The 23,903-nt window shown below is 43.6% G+C and overlaps 1 protein-coding gene across 11 annotated transcripts in view; it reads left to right on the top strand.

The window, feature by feature from the left end:
• The window catches only part of OBSCN (obscurin, cytoskeletal calmodulin and titin-interacting RhoGEF), a 249,781-nt gene that overhangs the window by 219,249 nt on the left and 6,629 nt on the right, over positions 1-23,903 (top strand). For all 11 annotated transcript variants that reach the window (XM_089533747.1, XM_089533750.1, XM_089533743.1 and 8 more), the window contains 12 exons: positions 712-757; positions 1,260-1,337; positions 3,063-6,669; positions 7,264-7,386; positions 8,635-8,745; positions 14,190-14,357; positions 15,275-15,397; positions 17,639-17,809; positions 18,786-18,876; positions 20,847-21,086; positions 22,463-22,686; positions 23,680-23,755. In XM_089533747.1, the coding sequence (XP_089389873.1) occupies positions 712-757; positions 1,260-1,337; positions 3,063-6,669; positions 7,264-7,386; positions 8,635-8,745; positions 14,190-14,357; positions 15,275-15,397; positions 17,639-17,809; positions 18,786-18,876; positions 20,847-21,086; positions 22,463-22,686; positions 23,680-23,755 (5,058 nt within the window). The remainder of the gene's footprint in view (positions 1-711; positions 758-1,259; positions 1,338-3,062; positions 6,670-7,263; positions 7,387-8,634; positions 8,746-14,189; positions 14,358-15,274; positions 15,398-17,638; positions 17,810-18,785; positions 18,877-20,846; positions 21,087-22,462; positions 22,687-23,679; positions 23,756-23,903) is intronic.

Here is a 23,903-nt window from a genome sequence, read left to right as displayed (position 1 = left end):
TCCCTGTCACTTCCATTTAACTGATATTTGGGGTTAAGAAAAAAATACAGAAGAGGCTGTGGGAAAACCTGAGAAAGTTACAAATGGAAGACAAGATCATTTAGATCTGTCATACAATTCAAGGTCTGAGCCAGGACTACTCAGGAACTCAATGGTTAAATGCCGGTCCTGCAGCCACAAGGTTGTGAGTTCAATCTCAGGGGCTCCAAAGTTGACTCAGCCTTCCATCCTTTCATAAGTTGGTAAAATGAGTACCAAGTTTGTTGGGGGCAATTTGACTTACACATTGTAAACCATTTAGGGAGTGCTAGTTCACTGATAAGTGGTATAGAAATGTACACAAGCTATTGATACTGTACAATAAAAGCTTCATCCAGGCTCAGTGTCACCTTAGCCCATCACGCAGAATACTCGCATAGCAATACTAGTGGTAGTATAACAACTGCATTGGAATTTTCCAAGTACGGTGGGCAATAGATAGATAGTGATATGCGACAGCAAGAAATGCCTATTGTGGGGTTAGAAGAGAGTGCTGATGGACACAGCGCCAATGTCAACCACTAATGTTTAGGTTCATGGGCTGCCACATTAAGCATCTCATCTGTACAGGTTAGGATTCTCCATAAGCTGTTCAGGGTAGTTGAAAATACTGTCTCTGTATGCAATTAGAGAGACTGATACAAACTACAACATGTTTTTCTCTGTTCCCAGGGCAAGGCCTGGTGCGATGGAGTGCCTCTCCCACACTTGGTTTGAGGTATGGAGTCTCTTTCCCACACGTTATTGGATCATCTAGAGAAAAGGAACAACCTGGTCCTTTCTTCCTTTTCCAACAGATATTTTGTGTGATAGTATTAGTTCATACCAAAGAGACAACTCTTTTCTCATTTAGAAATACACCAACTAAGTGGCAAACAGCACTAAATGAAACAACAACAAAAAAGGGAACAAGAAATCAGTTAATGAACAAAAATACTAATTACTGAAAATACTAGATGGATTCACTCACAAGCAGTAACTTTTTTAAAAATCGAAACATTAAAGTTGCAAGACATTCCTGTTGTCTTGTGAACAAACCCAGTCACATCATTTGAGTAGCCACTACTCATTCTCTAGGCATTCTCTAAGCATTTTAATTTTTTTAAAAAAATCAGATAATTAATTAAAAGACAGTGCCCCTTTCCTCAAATGCATGATACAAAATTCTTTTAAAACCGATTTTCTATTTTTATATTAATTCTGTTTTCTCCCGTTTACAGCACAACCTCCCACTTGAAGCCTCTCATTTTATAGATACAAAGCAGCTCAAATTCTTTGTATCTCGAAGCAAATGGCAGGTTAGTAAGTTCCTCCTTTTCCTTCTCCATGGGCATGTCTTTGCTTCTTCTTTAGTATCGAGAGTGTTTCTGGTCCTGCCAGATCGGCCAGTCTGTTTTCTGCTGCAGAAAATGTGCAGAAAGTGTGTAGTTTTGTAGCCTAACTCCTTGTGATGTTCAGTGTGTTTCCTGCAATTTCATCTGTGGGCTTTTAAGTGCTATTGTAAGTTTTGAACTGGGACCAAAGAATGTGAGGAAGGAATTTTAACCATTCCCTCCCCTGAATCACTCCCGCCTTCCCTCTCTCACACACACATATTGCAAGCAACAGCATGAAAACGACGCTTGCACTGGCACCAACTGACGTCTTTTCCTCCTCATTACATGCAACAGGAGGATTTTCTGATAAGTTTCTGGTGGGGTGATGAAGGGTTCAATGGGCCATCCCCATGTGCTACAATCCCTTATCCTTGCTGTTAAGTTAAAGGACAGGCTCACATGATGCTGCATGTGACACACTGAACATTGTGTGTAAGCAGGCCCTCAGCCAAAGAAGTCTTTGCCAAGTATAATCCTGCCATATATGCACACTTCCTTCACACTCCTGCTTCTTATTATACAGCCAGTCCTACATATTTGTGGCTTTGACTTTTGTGGCTTTGATTATTTGCAGATTAGATTAATATGTTCTCTCTAGGAATCTCTAGGTCCTCCAATGCAACTCTGCCAGAAGTTGACCATAGAATCACACTGGAGGACCTAAAGATTCCTAGACAAAACACTTCTCTAAATCTACTGCAATATTTTTACATCACTCCATTATTTTATTTTCTACATTTCTTATCTACATATTATCTTATCTAGTAAAATAACCATGTATGTTCTACCTTTAATTCTCAAGGCTGTACTGATGACCAAGAATGATTAAACATTACTATTGTTATAAAAACAAGAATTTTATGGCAAACCAGAAGGAAGTAAAGCTGCTTTTACATTTCTAAGTAATCTTGTGATGTTGAAAAAGTTAAATATAGAAATAAAATAGGTTGATAAATTATGACAAGTCTTATGAGAGATGATTGTAGGAAATTGCTGGTTTAAAATATGAAGAAATTCAATGTTTCACCTTTTAATGTTAAAAGAAAAGGGAGTTATGTGTAAATTATTGTTAAATGAGTGTTTGAATAAAAAAAATTAACAACAAGAACAAAACTTCTCTAGGCATTTGTAGGTCCTCCAGTGTGATTCTATGGTCAGTTTCCCATGGATGTTGACCATAGAGTTGTACTAGAGGGCCTAGAGATTCCTTGGAAGGTCTTCCCTCAGGTTAGAAAAATAGTGATTTTTGTATTTGTGGCTTTCCCACTTTCACAGGGGTCCCATGCCCCTAACCCCAGGAAATGTGGAGAGCCCACTGTATATACCTTGCAATTTTATATGATATTTTTAGAAGCACCAATTAAACATGGCAAGTGGACATCTAAAACCATAACATATGTAAAGGTCCCAGGCTGAGACTGCAAATATCAGGTTTTGTTGTCTATTGGTTATTGATTCATTGTAGTTTCCTCACTTGCAAAAAATCATGGACGCTATTACAGACATCTGGGCTAAACTGCACAGCTTGCAATTTTTGTTCTCCAACAAGCACAGGAGAGGTTGTTTGAGAAGCCATGCATGCTTTGAATCACAATTTTCTTCTCTCCATTACTTATGTCTCTGCTTATACTTTCTTTCAATGTTCAGCGTTCCCTTATGAGCTACAAATCTGTCCTGGTAATGAGACCCATCCCAGACATCCTGGAGAAAACCCATCAGACCACTTCTCTTGGCATTTCCCGACATTTAGTGGAAGAGAGCAGCTCGTCTAGCACAAGTGGGTCATCTTCAGACAATGAAATTGCAGTGTCCGCGGGGAGAAGACAGCTTGGTCCCACACCAGAATTTCACCTATCTGTGTTTGAGGGAACTGATTATCCAGAATATCATCCCTTCTTAGCTGAGGGCAAACCTTTAGAAACCTCATTGCCACCCACGAGACGTAAACAGGTACCAGTCAAGGGGCAAGAAAGTGAAGAACAAATGCCCTTGGCATCAAGAGAAACCAGTATGGAGGTATCTGACTCTTCACAAGATAAAGCAGGTTTGTTAGTTCCAGAAGAAGGCAGAATTGAAGGGGCTGAAGCAGGAAGGTCCCCTGGATGTGTCCCTAGGCACAGTGTTATAAAAAGTACTTTCTACAGCCAGCCATCTGAAAGTCTTGCAAATGTTCCCTCCTCACCAGGCAAGGAGCACAGGAAGCATTTAGAAAGAGCAAAGAGAACATATAGGAAATCAGGATATTCAAAATCAGCTTTAAGTGGTCTGCGCGAACCCCTCCTAGAGCAGTTTGAATTTGGGGAAGAAGGAGTTGGAGGGATATCTGGTGACGAAGAAATGGAAAGGTCCAGGGAAGGGGGACCTCTGATGATCAAATCGGCTTCTTTTGATACTGCCCAGAAATCACCCCCAATTACCTTCCAAGTGACCAGCAGAAGTCGTTCTCTGGATGATTACAGGATAAGAGCAGCGAGCTTTGCTGAGGAGCACTACATTGAGGAAGAAGAAAGTGACCAAGTTCCCCAGGGCAGTCCTGTGGAGGTCACTCATCAGAGTCATGTTTCTGACTCTGGCAGAGAAGATGGCTTTGAGAAGACATCTGCAGGAGAAGACACAAAGAAAGCTAAACCAGATTATCCCAAGAAGCAGCCACAGCTTGGTGTTCAGCAGAGCTCAGCTGGGGTTGCACAACAGCAAAAGAAAGCTTTGGTTGCAACACAGCCCCCTGGAAAACAAGAGGGCTTACTTCAGGAAACAAAGATGTCTCTTCCCGCTCAGGTGGGAACACCTGTTTTAGGAGGGGAAGGTCTAATCCTAACTGATCAGCAAGCGGATATAACCTCAGGGCTAGTCCAGAAGGATGAAGGCAAGGAGAGAACATCAGTGACAGCTCTAGTGGTTCCCCATGGCAGTGAGAAGGGGAAATGTCTTCCTCCTGAGACAAAACTAACAGCTTCCCAAAGTGAAGAAGGAACTAGAGCTCTCCAGAGTGAAAGCTCTGCTCTTTTGAAGCCTGTTGGTATTCAGGGAACATATCAAAGTGGGGTTCCTTCCACTCAAGGTGAGATCCAACAAGTTGCTGTGGCCAAGGGCAAGAGCCCAGGGATCCTACAGCCTGTGTCAGTGGGCGAAGGCCATTCACTGTTACACCAGAAGTCTGCAGTTAGCACCGAAATGGCATCTGTGGCCCTGAAAAGTAAAAGTACTGGTATTCCTGTTTCACAAGCAGACGTATCTGCTGCATTAGTCCCTGGAGGAAAAGATAAGATTCTCCTTCAGAAGCCTTCAGATGTTGCAAAATCAGCTGCAATAGAAGGGAAAGGCCAATTTATTTCTCAAGCAAAAGCTGTCCCAATTTCCATCTCAGACAGCAAAAGCCAGAAGTTTTTATACCAAGCACCTGCCATGACTGGTAAGATGAAACCGCCTGATATAAAAGGTGAAAGTCCTGTTTGTATAGAGACTGTGCCCTCTTGTATATCTGGGGGAGAAAGCCAACCAGTTTTACAGCAACAGCCTCCTGTTTACAGCGGAATGGCTCCTAGTGCCCTCCAAAGTGCACCATCTGTTACTCAAACTGCTTTCCAAGCACAGATCTCTTCTGGGTCAATGGCCCATGAAGAAAGGCAAAAGAGCTCCTCTACAAAGCCCCCCATTTATAGAGAAGCTGTGTCTGTTCCCAGCGAAGTTAAAAGTCTCCCTCAACAAGGAGAAAGTGTCCATATGTTGATTCATGAAGGGAAACCTCAGACACATCTACAGCAGGAACCTTCTGTTTCAGAATTGGGGAAACCTTTTCTCTTGGAAGAGGAGAGACAACCACCCACAGTTTCAAAAGCAGGCTCAGTTCTTGTTTCTGTGGGTGACAGACAGGAACCGGTACATAAGAAATCTCTGATTCAGGGTGATTTTGCTTCTGCTGTCCCAAAGGCTAAAAGTCCCCAGACTTTAATGGCTTCACAGGTTTCTCCTTCTGAGGCTGGAAATCAAGAATTCCTTCATCACAGGCCACCTGTTCATGGTGAGGGAAAGCCAGCTCTCCAAAGATGCCCTGGTGCATCTCTTTCGAGCTTCTCTCAAGCAAAAGCTGTACCATTTTCAACCGTTGGGGAGAGAGACTCAATTTGGCTAAAGCAAACCTCAGTTTCCACAGCTGGAAGAAGAACCAGGGAAGGCATCCCTCAGAAACCTTTTGTTTACAGTGACACAGAGGCTGAAGCTCTGGAGAACTTAGTAGACGAAATGGTTTGCTTGTCAAAAGAGATGACTGCTTGGGCAGAGCAAGAGGGATTCAAGAGGAACGTCTCTCCACCAAGAGAGATGTTCTTGCAAGGCTCTCCTGGGCAACCAGGAGGATCACTAGCCAAGTATCTTGTGCGCAGAGGAAAAAGAGAAGGAGGCATTGGCTTGGCAGATCCCTCAGAAGTAGATATTATTTATCCTGGAGAAGAAGACCTTTTCATGAGCAAAAAAGCACGAATGTCTCCCTCATATGAAGGCAACATCCTGGATTATGGAGGTCCAGACACACCCATGGAATCTCAGTTTGCTAGTTCTGAGTTTTGGGACCGATTCTATTATTCAGGCAGCCAAGGAAGTGGCCAGATGTATGACCGGATGTATGAAATTGCTTTAGTGCAGATTCAGGATCTCTCAGAAGACATGCCCCGTCCTGACAGCAAAACAGCCAAATTTGACATCTCTGAGGTAGAGCCTGCCTTCCTCAATCTGTATGAGCTCTATGACATTGTGTATTACCCCTTTGAGTTCCTCAGCTTCAGGAAATCCCCTGAGAAGTTGCCCAGGAAAAGACGTTTCCCTTTGGGTGAAAGAGCCAGGTTGCAGCCTGGAATACATGCTTATTTGCATCGGGAGAAAAAAATATGTGTCAGGGAAGACAGCTTGCAAGGGGAGACTCTAATAAGGGAAACATACAAAGGTGAAGAGCAAATGGCACCTACCCCTGAGCTGGAGACAATGTCAAGACCAACCAAAGCACTCATGATAGGAAAAAGGTCTGAATCAGAAAGCGATATACCTGTTGAGTCTCAACAAATTTATGTTCTCTCAGAAGATCCATCTGGGAAGAGGAGGAGCTCTCTACAGAGCAGAGTGGGGCGCTTCAAGCCTTTTGTCAGGTCTCAGTCCATGGAACTGGTAGAGCAAAGTCTAAAGAAGAAGATGAAAGCATCAGTTGCCCACCTTTCCAGGATGCTGACAAGAAAATCATCTTCTGATGAAGAAAGCAGGGAAGGTAATGGTTTTATTCTGTATTTCCCATAGATTGAGGAAGTTGCAACATGTGTTTGTTAACACTTTCTAGGCCTGATGGGCAATGGTGGATGATAGAGAGGTGTTATTGAAAGGCATCTGAAGCTGTAGTTATCGTCACTAATCTAAAGAAGGAATACCTTCCCATAGACCTAGCTTTACCACACAAAGATCCAAATACACCGCATAGTGCTTGGTATGAATCCACGCCTCCCACTATTTCACCAGTCCTCCCATCTCTTCCCAGCCTCACAAATGTTCTATAGACACATAGCTGCTACATGCTGCCGGTCTGCTTCGCCCCAGAGTCTTTCAGATTGCAGAATTCCCAATATGAGATAATCAGTCTGTTTTTGCTTTCCCAAAGTTCCCAGTTAGTCCTAGCAGATTTACAACTGTTGTGTCCACTGAACTCAGAGCAGCTGCAAACAAATTAAACATGCAAACATGTTTCCCTTTGGGTGAAAGAGCCAAGTTGCAGCCTGGAATACAAATCTGTCACCCATTGTCTTATCCCAGCTACTCTAAGTCATTTCAAGGTCTTGTCTTTTGTCATGGTTTCTCTCCTTTTCAACAGACTCTGAAGAGCGGAAGAGTGAGCTGCAAGAGAGAGTGTCCTTGACAGAGGCTTCTGGGAGTGTGAAGAAGAGGACAGCATTCCCTTCATTCACCCTTCCAAGCCTCAAAATGAAGGAGAAAGGTAACATTTGAAATAGAAAAAGCTAGAACCCAGAGAAGTGTAGCTTGAACACTATACAAGTGGTACAACTAAAGCCTTTTAAACAAATGAGCAAGGGACAAGTTGGAGCTTGTCTAGAGGAGGGTGACCAAAATGGTGCAAGATCTGGAAGCCACCAAGCCCTATGAGGAGCATCTTAGGGAGCTGGGTATGTTTAACCTGGAGAAGAGAAGGTTAAGAGGTGATATGATAGCCCTGTTTAAATATTTGAAGGGATGTCATATTGAGGAGGGAGCAAGTTTGTTTTCTGCTTCTCCAGAGACTAGGGAGTTTACCATATGTGGTTTATCCTGTGCAGAAACAGGATTTAAATCAGGAAAATCCCACAAAAACAGGATCTTTTTCAGATGACATTGGGGGACATCATGCACAGAAAGTAGGCAAATCCTGCAAAAGCGGGATTGTTTTCAGATGATGTTGGGGGCACTGAGCATTAATTCAACATTAAACTGCAGAAAGTGGACAAAATTGGCTGCTTTTTATTTTCAGGATTTTCCTGAAAGTAAAATCCGGGATTTTCTCAAAAGTAAAAAACGGCTGATTTTGTCCACTTTCTGCGGGTTAATGTTGGATTAATGCTCAGTGCCCCCGGTGCATCTGAAAATGATCCTGCTTTTGCAGTATTTTTCCAGGATTCAAGTCGCATTTCTGCACAGGATTTGGCCACTTAGCCTCCCATGTGATAAACTCCTAGGACCCGGAGCAATGGATTCAAGCTACTGGAAGAGATTCCACCTAAACATTAGGAAGAACTTTCTGATGGTAATAGCTGTTCTGCATCGGAACACACTTCCTTGGAGGGTTCTGGAGTCCCCTTCTTTGGAGGTTTTAAGACACAGGCTGAATGGCATCTGTTGGGACTGATTTGATTGTGTTTTCCTGCATAGCAGTGGGTTGGACTGGATAGCCTTTAGGGTGTCTTCCAGCTCTAGGATTCCATAACAAAAGGTGCCATTAGAAAGAAGCAGCAATAGTTGCCAGGCTCCAATCCTGGCTGGGAGAGTCCATGCTGTGTGCTTCTCCCAGCTTCTTCTTGCAGTGGTCACATTATTAGGTTAGTTATATTAGTGGTTACAATATTAGCTCACTTCAAAATATACAATAGAAATGGTAAGATCTGGCACATTTTGGGTATTAAAGCTTTCTGGTTTGCTGCTGCTCATGATTTCATGTTTTAGAAAATCTCTTTCTCCTCCCTTTCTTTTTTAGCACCATCGTTTGTAGAAGAGCTTACTGACCAGACCATTTCCTTGGGCCAGTCTTTAACGCTCTCCTGCCGGACATCTGCCCATTCATCTCCTCGTATTGAATGGTTCAAAGGTGATGTAAGCTTCTTCCGTAGCCAGTCAAGATATCTTAGCAACAGCGTGGCCGTTGGCAAAGCGAAGGCAGAATGATAAGGTGTTTCTGCACTGATTAGACCTTGTCCATTTATCCATTTTGTCTGAAATCTCACCTTCTAACACAAGTCCATACTCAGAGATGAAATAGTAGGTCAAAGAAAGCTGTCAGTGAACAAGAATGCTGGGCTTTAGAGTCTAAGGCCAGCTTTTCCCTACCCTAAACATAACCTGCAGCAGCATTTCCCAGCTTTTTCCAGATGTGTTGAGTTTGTTTCTCCCTTTGCTCCAGCCAATTCTTCTATACTAGGTGTGTAATAATAATAATAATAATAATAATAATAATAATTTTAATTTATATCCCGCCTTTCCAATATTTTGATCAAGGCGGCTTACAATACAGATAAAAGCATATTGATAAAAAGTTAAAAACAGCATTAAAAAAGAACAACAATCAAGTAGAAATACAAGGGCAGGGCAGGTACACAATCCAGGGTCGTTGATAGAGGGGCAAAGAATAAACTGATTATGGTGGAAAGGCTTGCAGAAATAAATATGTTTTCAAGTTCTTTTTGAAAAGAACTAAGGACGCGGTGGAACAGAGGTCAACAAGGAGATTGTTCCAAAGTTTGGGGGCAGCGATAGAAAAAGCCCTCTGTGAGGTCCTCACATGGCGTGTCTTAGGGACCTCCAACAGTTTCATCCCTGTTGTTCTGAGTGTGCAGGGCGGATTGTATGGGGAGAGGTGGTCATCCGAGTACCCTGGGCCCAAGCCATTTAGGGCTTTATAGGTCAAAACCAACACCTTGTATTGAGCCCGGAAGCGGATAGGCAGCCAATGAAGATCTTTCAAAATAGGTGTTATATGGTCAGGCCTGGAGCTACCAGCGACCAATCTTGCTGCCATATTCTGCACCAACTGTAGCTTCCGGGTTTGGTACAAGGGTTGCCCCATGTAGAGCGCGTTGCAGAAATCCAGTTGAGAGGTTACCAGAGCATGTACAACAGTTTCAAGTTCCCTATGGTTCAGGTAGGGACGCAGCTGGTGTATCAGTCGGAGCTGATAACAAGCACTCCTGACCGTCGCATCCACCTGAGATGACAACTGGAGCGACGAGTGAAGGAGCACTCCCAAGCTACGCACCGAGTCCTTCAAAGGGAGCGTGACCCCATTCAGGACTGGGTGACAGATCTCACCACCCGGAACCGAGGAACCTATCACCAGTACTTCCGTTTTCCCTGGATTCACACTGAGTTTGTTTTCCCTCATCCAGCCCATTACCGACTCCAAGCAGGCATTTAGAGAAGAGATGCCATCCCTAGTTACTGCACCAGTCGGAGACACGGAGAAGCAGATTTGGGTGTCATCAGCGTACTGATAACACTGCGCCCCATGTCTCCGGATGATCTCTCCCAGCGGCTTCATGTAAATGTTGAATAGCATGGGGGACAGAATAGCTCCTTGAGGGACACCTGATGTAAGGGCCCTCTTATTGGAGCAAACGTCCCCCAGCTGCACCATCTGGAATCTACCCGAGAGGTAGGATCGGAACCACTGGAGCGCAGTGCCCCCGATGCCTAACTCCCTCAGGCGTTCCAGAAGGATACCATGGTCAATGGTATTGAAAGCCGCTGAGATGTCCAAAAGCACTAATAGGGACACGCTTCCCCTGTCCATGCCCAGATGGAGATCATCAACTAAGGCGACCATGGCAGTCTCAACTCCATAGCCCGCCCGGAAGCCAGTTTGAAATGGGTCCAGAAAATCCGTGTCATCCAAGATCGATTGAAGCTGGAAGGCGACCGCTCTCTCGATCACCTTCCCCAAAAAAGGCAGCAGCGATATAGGACAGTAGTTGTTGTGAATCAGGGGGTCTAAGGAGGGTTTTTTTAGCAGGGGTTTAACCACTGCTAATTTTAATTTGGATGGAAACTGTCCTTCTCTTAGAGATGTATTGATTATGCAGTGCAACAAAGTTAACACCGCATCTCCCCCCTGAGCTGCCAGCCATGAAGGACAGGGATCGAGAGAGCATGTTGTCTTCCTAACACTTCAAAGGATCTTGTCCACTTCCTCGGTACTAACAAACTCAAAGTGATGCAGTATAACAAGGGCCACGGAGGCTCTGGATACCTCTCTTATAGGTTCTGCATAAACACTGACGTCGAGATCAGCCCTTATCCGAGAGATTTTATCCACAAAGAAGTTGTTAAATTCATCTCAGCAGGTTTTAGATGGTTCCAAAATAGAGTTCAGGGAGGGGGGCAGTTGAGTTAGCTCCCTCGCTACCCTGAACAGCTCTGCTGGACGCGACTCCGCGGACGCAATACGTGCAGCATAGAACAAGTTCTTTGCTGCACTTATTGCCACTCTGTAGGCTCTCAAATGAGAGTCCAGGAGTGTCTTGTCGGCTAAGTGCTGGTGTCTTCGCCATTTACGCTCTAGTCGTTGCGCAGCCCGCTTCCTTTCCCTGAGGTCTTCCATATACCAGGGTTGTTTATTGGAAGCAGGCCGGAAAGGACGCTTGGGAGCAATACTGTGTATAGCCCTGGAGAGATCAATATCCCAGATGTTCGTCAGGGCATCAACAGAATCACCGTCAGATCCAGCCATATACCCCTCTAGGGCTTCTTGGAACCTTTTGGGTTCCATCAGCCTTCGAGGGTGGACCATCCTAATAGGTCCACCACCCCTGGGGGGGATTAAGGTAGAAGCCTTGATTCAAGCCTCAACCAGAAAATGATCCGTCCATGACAGGGGAGAGATATTAGAGATCTCTGCCCACGGAGACTCCATGTCCGTACTGAAGATCACATCGAGGGTATTACCAGCGCAATGCGTCGGCCCTGAGACTAATTGGGACAGGCCCATGGCTGTCATGGTAGCCATGAACTCCCGAGCTGCACCTGTTGGACCATGACTGGCCTCGAAGGGGATGTTGAGGTCCCCCGGGACAAGAAGCCTAGGGGACTCCAACACCAGCTCCGAGACCAGCTGTGTCAGCTTGGCCAGAGAGTCTGTCAGCGCACGGGGTGGCCGGTACACCAACAGACTCCCCAGACTGTCTCTGGCCTTCAGGGTCAGGTAAATACACTCAATGTAATCCGTTTTCCGGACTGGATTCCTGGTTAAGGAAAGAGTGTTTTTATGGATCAAGGCAATGCCCCCCCCCCCCCCACCTAACCTGATCTGGTCCTTGATTGAGTACCCGGCTGGGAGGGCCTGCACCCACACTACCTCGCTCTCAGGCCCAAGCCAGGTCTCAGTGATGCACACCAGGTTGCAGTTTTTATCCTGCAAAAGGTCGTAAATTATGTGGGTCTTATTGTTGACGGACCTGGCGTTGCACAGGAGCAGACACAGGGTTTGTGGTACGGCTGGGCTGACCCTCAGATCTCTTTGGTTAGGAGAGTGGATGGAAGGAGAGATAGATATTACGCATCGATCTCGCCTTCCCTTCCAACACAATTCCACTCCTACCGCCATACCTCCCCTTGCCCTGCACAACCTCAATAGGAGCTCCCATTATGTTAACATTAGCATCCATCACATCCACAAGCAAATCATCACAACTCCTACCCACCCCTGTGCCCGTCAAGGACAACATCACCTCATAACAAAACAAAGCAACAACAAACAACATACCCCAATGAAAAACAAACAACAACCTAACCAGAAAAACCCAACTGCCAGCCCCCCCAAATGCCCCCCCCCCACTCACAAGAACCCAATAACAGGAGTGCACAGATTAAAATTTAGCACTTGCAAAACCATCATGCTAGTGCATCATGCTAGTCTCCTCAGGCATGGTGGTGGCTGGAGGCGTCCTCAGGGAGCCGGCAGGCCGGCTTTCTAGGGTCACCGCTCCCAACGGTGCCCTCCCCTTCTCCGCCCCTCAGTCCTCCTCCAAACCCGGCCGCAGGTGTTCTCTCTGGCGCGGGCGTGGGGCTTGCCTCGGTGGTGACTGGAGGTGTCCTCAGGGAGCCGGCGGGCCGGCTTTCTAGGGTCACCACTCCCACCGGTGCCCTCCCCTTCTCCGCTCTTCAGTCTTCCTCCAAACCCGGCCGCAGGTGTTCTCTCTGGCACGGGCGTGGGGCTTGCCTCGGTGGTGGCTGGAGGCGTCCTCAGGGAACTGGCGGGCCAGCTTTCTAGGGTCACCGCTCCCACCGGTGCCCTCCCCTTCTCCGCCCCTCAGTCCTCCTCCAAACCCGGCCGCAGGTGTTCTCTCTGGCGCGGGTGTGGGGCTTGCCTCGGTGGTGGCTGGAGGCCACCTGAATGCCTGAATGGTTTAGACCATCCGTTTTTATCTGAAAACATGTAGTGGAGATACCCAAGAGAGAATCCCTCAACAGGGCTGTCAGAGAAACAGGGACACCAAATTTGGATTTTAATCACTATGCATGTAACATTTATTAAATCACAAACATAACACAGACGTTAAGTATCAAGAGACCTCTCTCTCACACATACACCCATATACTCACACACACACACACACACACACACACACATAGGTGGCACTTTGCTGAAGTCGGTGATCAGTCACCCTCACAAAGCCCATGGAAGTCCCTGGTGCTGCGGTTGCAGGAACACCCCTCTGGTTTGGAAAGTCTCTCTTTTAAGGCCTTCCACTTTTCAACATCCATCGCCCTTTTTCCTTTCTTCAAGAATCCTTTCCTTTGATGTTAACCAACACCCTCAAACTGAACAGCTCCTTACATCTTTGCGTTCTTTTTCTTATCAGTCTTTGTCCACGCATTCTGATATCCATCCAGTCTGTTGCTGTTCTCACAGTTCTGGACATCTTCTTCTTACAGATAAGTAGCTGCACCCAAAGTTTGGATACGCCATTACACATCAGCAATTTTCAAAAATCCTTGTCTCGCTTGCCAAGTAACTCCCATATCATGCATTGCGGTTCTCCATCTTGTTTCAGCTTCACATTGCCACCAGAATTACATTCACTCCTCACAGGTGAAATGGAAAAGAACAGGGAGTCCTTAGCTTTTTGTGAGTTTTTTGGGCTATGAGAACGTGTTCTATAAGAATTTATTCCTGACGTTTCACCAGCAGCTGTGGCTGGCATCTTCGGAGGTGCTCTGAAAATGCCAGCCACAGCTGCTGGCAAAATGTCAAGGATAAACTCTTCCAGAATACGGACACATAGCCTGAAAAACCCACAAAACGTATGGATGCTGGCCGTGAAAGCCTTCGACTTCACAACAGTTTCTTTACAAGCTTTGTGTCTTCTAAACCCACCCCAGAAGAGAAGGACATTTCTCTTCTCTTCCCTCTAATTTGAGGGGCTGCATTAATAATATCTAATGCCATAATACTCAATGCCAGATTCCTACAGTGAGCCCACCTGGAATTAAAATGCAGAGTGATTCACTGATGTATGACTTTTCACTTCCACTTCCCAGATGGAGCAGCCATTCGCAGCACGGATCGGATCCTCATCTCGTCTACACTCAAACATTACCAGCTTTTAACAATATTAGCAGCTACAAGAGACGATTTCGGCACTTACACTTGTGTGGCCACCAACTCCCAAGGCACCGTTTCTACCTCCTGTGTAATCAGGAAAGCAGGTAAAGGCAAGAATTATGTCCTCTTCAATATTACACAAGCTCTCAAGTGATAGCATCCCCCCCCCCCCCCCCAGGAGTTGCTCCTCCTTGGTCTTTCTACACTTTGGAATGCAAGCTAACTTGGTATCTCTGTTGTTTTCCTAGTCTGGTTGGATCCAATCTTCTGGCAACTTTGTGAAAAGTAGTAGTATGGGGAATATGGGGAAGCAGAGATAACATTTCTAGGAAATATACAGGCAATTTGTGCAATTTGTTCCACATAGAAGCCAGTCATCAGAGAACCTTGAATGATTAGTAAAGATCTGGAACATATGGTTCGTAGAGTGGTAACTATTACTTGCTAAACTACTGAAGAAGAAACATATTTAGACCACTTGGGGCTGTGCAGTCTTGCATAATGGTGGGTGGTGTTTAATTTTTATAGCATAAATAGGAGCCATGATGGAGAAGGGCTGATACAATTGATATCCTGGTGCATTATCCCTTTTAATCCTACTCTGCAATCCCAAATAAAACCACTCCCTCCATCTAATTGCTATTAGCTCTGAGTGGTAAGCTTCTGTTTGATGCCATGCCATGCCTCCAATCTGTCTCAGGTGTCTGCAATTAGCTATTTGTTAAAAGTGGACAACAACAACAACAAAAATTGCAGCCATATATGACAAACTATATGGGACAGATGACATCTAAGTCTGAAGCTCACTCAAGATTTGGTGACTCTGTGGAAGAAAAGAGTTACGTGTGTAGCTGTTGAAGGGCCAAATGTAGCCGCAGTATTGTTGGGACTGTGGAGTTTGTGGGGATAAGAAAAGTTGGTTTCCTTGCCATGCTCACAACTGTTTTGGTGCTCAGCATGCAATTTAGAAAGGGCTTTGTTTTTCCAGTCACATAATTAATCTTCTCTTCTTTTCTGACAGAGGCACCTTCCAATCCTCCAGCTCCTGATATTGTTGAAGTCCTTGAAGATGGAGTGCAGCTGGCATGGAAACCAGTGGAACTGAAAACCCCTGTGACTTACACTGTTCTGTGCAAAAAGGATGGTAAAAGAGAATTTCATCAATCTCATTCAAACATCTTTCAAAAAAACCTGGGCCTCTGGAGAACTTCCATTAGTTCCCCCAGCCCCACTTTAATCACACAGTCATGACATAATAGTAGACTACTGCCATAAAACTGTGGCTGCCTTTGAAGAGTGTTTGGGAACTTCGGCCGGTCCAAAGAGTTGCAGCCAGACTGTTAACGGGGGGCAGGCTATAGAGTTGACACAAGGCCCCTGTTGAAACAGCTCCACTGGCTTCCGTTTTGTTTCCAGGCACAATTCAAAGAGCTGATGATGACCTATAAAGCCCTATATGGCTCAGGTCCAGGCTATTTGGCAGACCGTATCTCCCCATATGAGCCGCCCAGGCTCTGAGATCTTCAGGAGAGGCCCTTCTTTCCATCCCACCACCATCACCAGCACAGTTGATGGGGAGACAGACCAGAATGGCTCCCTCTTTGTTGATCTTCTGCCGGCAGGCTAAGACCTACCGGTTTGGGCAGGCATTTGAAATAGAAGGGTTTCTTTTTAATTGTTTCAATATAAAATTATACATACCATTAATGCATTCATTCACTCCTTTCATAACTCTGAGTTTACATTACAATTACAGTTAATCCAAACATCCTCCACAATTACCTCAATCTCACCACCCACCACCCTGCTTATTTACCTATTAATATATATGACACCTTTATTTTATCTCTATCACCCGCACAATAAACCACAACTTCTTTCTCAATTTCATTTCATCTTCTTCTTTTCATTATCTGTTCTTTCTAGTACTGTATTCTTTTGTCTTCCTTTATTCTTTTCCTTTGCTGTGAATTTTCTTTGCCCAAATTTCTTTACCATTTGGATATACATTACCATTTTCATCTGTTTCTTTTCTTTTCTCTCTCTCCTTTTTTGTGTTTCCTTATTATATACAAAGAGTTTTTTCCTCATTTTACATGGTTTTTTTTTTACTATCCATTATATATCACTATCTTATATTCTGTTTTACTGTTACACTTTTCTATGTTTTTAATTGTACTATCATAATCTTGTAAGCCGCTCTGAGTCTCAGTTTTGGGGAAAGGGTGGGATACTACTACTACTACTACTACTAATAATAATAATAATAATATGTCCCAGGAGACATTATTACTCCCAGGAGAAAGTTGTAAGAAAACCCAGCATCCTTACACTGGTGGTTGCACTTTTTAGGTTGTCATACAAGGGTGATATCCTGACCATGGTTGCACAAGCAGAGCACCACTGTCATAACTGTTGCATAAGCAGTTATGCTTTTTAAGGCATATTGTAAGTGTATCCCCTAGCTCACTTTGGCTGGAGGCCTCTTGACAATTGTGCAACAGGAGTATGCACACCAATGTGATCTAGTTGTCCAACAGTGAGATCCATTGTATGGGCAGTATAGTACACCCACAGCAGAGCTATGCTGGAATACATTTATTCTACAAAATAACTATCTTAACTATAGTTCACAGTAAAAATGCCTTCTGCCTCTAATTTCCTAAAATGTCTAGTCAAATAGGTGTCATTGAGTAGAGAACGGGGCTTCCACTTCAGTTGCTACAAGACAGGTTGGACAAATGGTGATATTTGGACAATGAAAAACAAGAGTATTGCAGGAAGCAGTGGTGCCATTTCGCTGGGTATAGTCTCTCAAATGCCAGTTCTGGACATCACCCAGTGCCTTTGACCCTGTCCCTCCCTCACATTTGAGACTATTCATACAATTATCTTTATTTCAGTCCTCCATGAAGACTTTTTAAAAAGTTTCCTCTTGAGAATATTGACTGTCTGCGTTTTTTCTTCAAGGAATGATGAAACTGGGAAGCTGGAAGATATGCCAAGGTTCTTCTAGTCCAATTCCCTGTCAGTGCAGAAAGTGAAAGCTAAAACTTCCCTGAGAAGAATGAAGTTTTTTAAAAAATAAGGCCATAACACAATAGGTCCTAAGTATCTCTAGAGAGGAATACAACACTGCATACTATGCTTTTAAAATCTCTTTCTGGCCAAATAAAAGGGTCTTTGCTTAGTGTGCGTCAAACCTTAAAGTGTCATATAGTAGATTGTATAGTAGATTGTCTTACAAATAGAAAAAAAAATCTTGAATGTGCTTGTAAGTCTCCGTTTCTGAAAAACAACCCCCAAAATACATCTGGTCAAAATATGGATATACCACTCACCAGGTTCAAATATTAATCTTTTCCCTTCTCTTCTGTCGCCCAAGATGGGGAATGGAAGACTTTGGCCAGTGACATCTCAGACTGCTGCTATACTGTGGAACATCTCCCTGAGGGTTTGGTGTACTCCTTCCGTATCGCTTGTGTCACCAAAGCTGGTGTGGGTCCCTATAGCAACCCAACAGCCAAAGTGAAAATTGGTGAAAGAGATCAAGAAGGTAATCCTCATGTTCAGAACCAAATGAATTAGTGCAGTGCTAAAGTGATGGTCCCTGGATCGGTGTTGGCAGGGACATAGCTAGGATTTTAGGAAGGGGGGGGGGCAGACTAAGTGCCACCATTATAATGGGGCTTGAGTGCGGCGGTGCAGCAGCACACACCATTCATTTTTCTAATGGAAGGGGGGCCCGGCCCCAAGAACCCCCCCCCCCTTGGCTACGTCCCTGGTGTTGGTCCATGAACCATCAGCAGCTGGTTCCTAGCACATTTCCAGGAAAGAAAGAAGCAAGTGTAGCCAATGAGCACAATGAGCGATCCATGACAAAGAGGAAAAAAGTGTTGGCTCACAAGGAAGGAAGCTGGACTGCACACATTCAATATAGCAGTTGCGGTGGGAGTCATTTTTATGATCCTTTTAGGGTTGTTGTTCTTTTTAATTTTATGAATACTAAAATATTTTTCCATCTATAATTTTTCACATACACTCCTACTAAAAAAAAGTGTTGTTGTTCTATAATGCCGATTTTTAAAAGGTAGAGGGAAATCTTTCCACCTCCCTTCCTTGTCATTTCCCCCCACTTGTTAAATACGTCCAATGTACATTTCCAAACCAAAGTCATCTTTACATCCTTCGGCTTTTGACATACCATAGATAGTAATGGTAATAGTATTGATATAAGCTGATATGCTTATATCAATAAATAAGTTATTTATTTTTATTTTTGGAAGGATTGTTTCTTCAATTCTTCAAATCCTTTTTTATTCAGATAGTGTCACAGGTGAATGGACCTTCTCCTTCCTTACTCACAGCACCCATACCTGCTGTGTCTACAGAACATAGCAAGTGGGTCACAGAGGAAAAAGTGGAATATTATGGAACATCTGTTGCGATTGGGATTGTAGCTCCATTGTGCAGCAGTTTTCCTGTTTCAACTTCATCTGCTTTGGCATTTCCCCCTTTCCCTCCCCTCCCAGCATTCCAGTCTCAGGAGGCAGAGGACAGCAAAATGACAGCTCCAGCTCAGGCAACGCACCAGACATATGCCTTCCAGACGGAGATTAAAAGGTACAGGGTTTGATTTTCACAGAGAAATGCCTGCAAGAGTGCTCACCTCACATCTCCTTAGAACCAAAGTTGGTAGCTTGTTCCAGGTTGCGCACACCTCTAGAAGTTCGTCAGCACATTTTAAAATATTGGCAGGCTCTTGGAATGATATCTTTGGCATGCATGATCCGTTTGATGTATGAGAAGCTTCTGAGGAATACTAGAACGTGGGGATGCCTTTTGATCTAAAAACTTTTCTGCCTGGTCCTCAAAGACAATCCATGCCCTGCATGCACTGTTTTTGTTGTTGTTGTTGTTGTTGTTTTGTATAGTACCTCTGTACTGTGGGCCCTTAGTATCCATTGGAGTTTGTTTCCAGGACCCCCTCATGAATACCAAAATCTGTGGATGCTCAAGTTCCATTATATTCAATGGTGTAATAAAATGATATCCCTTATATAAAATGAAAAAATTAAAGTTTGATTTTTTGAGGGGGAATTAATATTTTCAAGCCATGGATGGTTGAACCCGTGGATGCAGAATCTGTGGATATGGAAGGCTGACTGTACTACAAACAGGTCTCTTTAAACCAAAGAAGGCAAATTATAAATGAAATAAATAAAACTATCAGCATTTGTTCTGTTGTTTGTCCTTCAGCAATCACAATTGACTGCCTGGTTATATCACACTCTATCTAATGTGGGGCAAGAGCCAGTGCTATGTAGTGCCTTGACTTTAGAGAGTAGGTTTCAAATCCCTCCTCGACCATAAAAAACAACAACATGGGTGACCCTGGGCAAGTCACAGTCTGTCAGCCAAGAAAACCTTATGATTTATTTGCCTTAGGATTACCATAACTCAGAAAAATGGCTTGAAGAGATGTAGGAAGAGCTGCTGGTTCTCACCCTGTGAGCATTTTTCATTTCTTACCCTATTAATGAGAGCTTCTCTAAGTGCTAGGCCTGGTGTTTATCAGTTTTCCTTCTGCTGCCGTGACAAGAAGAGCAAGAACATATAACCTACAAAATAAACAATAAAATCACAGGGTCGTAGATTGCTCTTGTGCCGGAGGTATTACAATCAGATAATGCTACTGTCTGTATTGCATGTAGCAAATGAGTAGGGAATTGGGGGGAAATATATAAGAATCACATTTCTGTGGAGATTCACGTCTCTTGCATCCAAACATGTGTTAAACATAGTTAGACATCAAAAGTCTTACCATACTTTCAAGCAGTGGAGGAAGGCAATCTAGAGTAGATTATTCCTTGCTGCTCCAGAAGATAGAACAAACCAGTCAAAGGTTTGCAATGTTTCTTCCTCTGAGGAAGTTTCTGGTCTTTCCCATTTTGGATTGCATGGCCACTTTGTTAGCTGTTTTCTCCATCATCTTTACAGGCTGTATTGAAGCTCCTTGTGTTTTCCTCTGAGGATGGCTGTATTTCATATTTTGGACGAAGATAGTCCTGCATTGTCACTATTTTCTTCTGACAGCATCTCAAATTAGGATGGCGGTTGTAGATGTACACAAGATGTGTACATTTTGATAAATGCACACATAAACATACACATATTTTTGTGCAAACTAGAGGAACAATTGTAGTGCAATGCAGTATTCAGATAGAAAGGATTTTGCATTAGAAAAATAGGAACTGGAGTGAAATCAGTCTTGACAAAGTCACCAATTCCTGAAACATGACTGTACATTTATGATGTGGGGAGAATATTGTCAAGCCAGTTGTTCCACCTGCTGGGTTCCATTTGAAAACAACAGACTGAAACTTTGAAATTAGGAAACTGTTGTAAAGAGTGGGAATCCCTTTTTGTAGTGATGTAGCATGTGCTTCCCCTATTGTCCATCTGATAGAAATAATATCAATCTGTAAAGTGCTTTAACTTTGCAAATCATGGGAGAACTTGGGCTGGCTGTTCCCAACTTTAGGGGGTATTTGAGTTCACCTTTGTGTGTCTCTCCCCCTTCTTTGGAACAGAGGACGTTTCAGCATCATCAAACAGTGCAGAGAAAAGCTCAGTGGAAATCCCTTGGCTGCCAAAATCATTCCCTATAGACAAGAGGACAAGGAAGCAGTGCTCCAGGAGTATCACATTCTGCGGAAACTTCACCACACGAACATAGGGCAACTGCAGGGGGCTTATGTCAGCCCACGTCACCTGGTGCTGATCATGGAACTATGTGTTGGGCCTGAACTCCTTAATGCCCTGGCTGGAAGGTAAACCTCTCGACCATTTAAGTTTCAAGCGACTGTATGTGTGTTGGCTATAACAGTTATGGTGCCTCTTCTTTCGCTTGCCCTTCTCTTTTGTCTTCTTATCCTCCTCTTTCATCGAACACATATTTCAGATGTTCCATTTCTGATTTCTCTGGGTAAGGGTATAGGAAGTTAAAGAAGACTAAAGCCTATAGACACTTTAAATTTTTCTTATCACAAATGGAGGTATAGTCTGCAAATCCTTTTTCAGTTGGGGTGTGACAGCAGGTCCAGTTATGGAACTGCTTCAACTGGAAATTTAGTTTAAACAGCTTTCCCATGTTAGTAAGCTCCCCCTCCCCATATTGAAAAATGGCAGGAGAAAATGAGAGGTAAGAGAGACAATCTAAAAATATTTTAAGATTGCTTTATTGTCAGTTCAGGGACATAGCCATGTTAGTCTGCAATATCAGTATGCAAAGGGATCCTGTAGCACCTTTGAGACTTAGGCCTCATTCCCACTACATTTTAAACTGGTTTCCAAATCGGTTTGAAGCAGTTTAAATGACCCTGGTTTGCATTTGAACTGAATCGCTGAAGCAGTTCAGAGAGGGAGGCCATGTGCCAAACCAATTTAACACACATCTTTTTGACATTGATTTTTTTCCCCATCTTTTTTGATAAATCGATTTTGCGCAAGTGTGAATGAGATGCAGATTGGAATCGGTTTAAATTTGCCCTTTGGCCGGCTGAAGCGGGTCCATTTTTAATTGATTCATTCGTCAATGTGAATGATAAGTGGGTTATTTTACAGGGAAAATGTGACTAGGCAAATGTAGTGTGAACCACGCTCCGCTCTTGAATTGCTCCACTGATTCAGATCGCAAACCAATTTATTTGTAAGTGGGAATGAGGCCTATCTCTGAGAAAGAAATAGTAGCATAAGCTTTTGTAGACTTGGTCTACTTCTTCCATGCCTCCAAAAAGCTTATGTTACAACTTCTTTTGCACAATTAATCTCAAAGGTGCTACAAGATCTCTTTATTGTTGTTTGTTTTCTTTTGGAATAAAAAATGCATTGTGTAAACAATACCTTGATTCAGTATCAAGACTGCAACAGACAATTTTAAAAAGCATATCTTACTGCTACGCTTGCACCCATCAAAGACTATCTGGAAATGACCTCATAGACTTAAATTGTAGTGCTACTTCCAACTAGAGCAGATTGATCAAATCAATAAGTTTTGGCTTACCGGATCTGCTCTACTCAGAACTAGCAACTGCATTTATGCCGTAGTTTGTCTTCAGACAATATTGGAATTGCACATTCTAAACTGGTGATGGATCTTGTGAGGAACCTAGAGAATTTTGGAGTTTTTCTTGATTTTCCTTCTTAGGTCATTCTATTCAGAGGTAGAGGTCAGAGACTATCTCTGGCAGATGCTCAGTGCTGTTGAGTACCTTCATGCTCAGAACATCCTGCACTTGGATCTAAGATCTGAAAACATGATTATCACAGAGCCAAATCTGCTTAAAATCCTGGACTTTGGCAATGCTCAATTCTACATGTCAGACCGAATCATTACTTTGGAAGGGTGTACAGACTATGTGGAAACTATGGGTAAGTATACTTCAACAGTGATTTGTAATACTAACATATACTAGCATAGATTAAGGATCTGGGAGGTTTGGTCCACAAAGTGAACAGAGGAACAAATCAAGCTGTTCTGAGCTAACTTAGAACTTTGGATTAGGATGTCCCTTCCTGTCTACTCTGACTGGCTGTGGCTCTCAAAACCCATGGGGAAAATTTCACACTCTTGCTCTATGAGTTTTTCTAGCTGGTGATGTTTAAACTTGGTCCTTGCAATTTTATGCTCATGTTCTGAGACAGATATAATCCATAACCCTTCCTATGGCTCAGATATATCTAGTAGACCAGTGCTTCTCAGGCTTTTTGATATGGGGGACTGGCAATCACTTTCCCCCAAAGTGTCAGGGTCTGGTGCTATATTTTTTAGGCTTTGGATACAACTGTTTTATTTCTTTCCTTCCTGGAAATTCTCTGTGGACTAGAGTTAGTGGCTCATAGACTGGCAATAGTCCACAGACCACCACTGTATTACAACCTTTTAAAGCTACTATAAATCACAAGGAACTTCAATATTGTACTTAGTTCGGTTACCCTGGATTTAGTCTAGCTGGGACCAAAGTGGTGTCTGCACTGCAGAAATAATGCAATATGACATCACTTTAACTCAATGCTATGGAATTGTAGGATTTGTAGTTTTGTGCAATATTTAGCCTTCTCTGCCAGAGAGCTCTGGTGTCACAACAAACTACAAACCCCAGGATTCCATAGCACTGAGCCATTGTAGTTAAAGCAGTGTCAAACTGCATTATTTCTCCTGTGCAGATTCAGCCTCTGTCCCTTGAAAACAGTACCTTCGCTACCTCTTTTAGTGCCTTGGCTACCTCTTTGAAAGTTTCTGCTAAAACCACATACAGACTCACTGCCCCACTAATATCGGAGATGCCATCTGTCACCGGACATGGCTCCTGAACCCATTTCTTGAGGAGTGAGTTTTTCCTAACACCAATGTGTCTCTCTTAGCTTCAGAACTTCTCTCAGATAAAGGAGCTGTCCCTCAGACTGACATCTGGGCTATCGGTGTAACAGCCTTCATCATGTGAGTCATCTTGCGCTTTTTCTACTTGAGAATAGTTTGTAGTTGTTAGATTAAAACAGACTAAGACACTCAACATTAAAAAGGAAAAAAACATACAGAAAAGGTCTGGAGCGCAATTGCTTTGGGATTATGTTGTTTTACAGAGAAT

Source organism: Sceloporus occidentalis, unplaced genomic scaffold (genome assembly GCF_023333645.1).
Source record: "Sceloporus occidentalis isolate IW3139 unplaced genomic scaffold, rSceOcc1.0.p SCAF_7, whole genome shotgun sequence".
NCBI lineage: Eukaryota > Metazoa > Chordata > Lepidosauria > Squamata > Phrynosomatidae > Sceloporus > Sceloporus occidentalis.
Note: the sequence above shows the minus strand (reverse complement) of the source record. Positions and strands in the feature narration are given on the sequence as shown.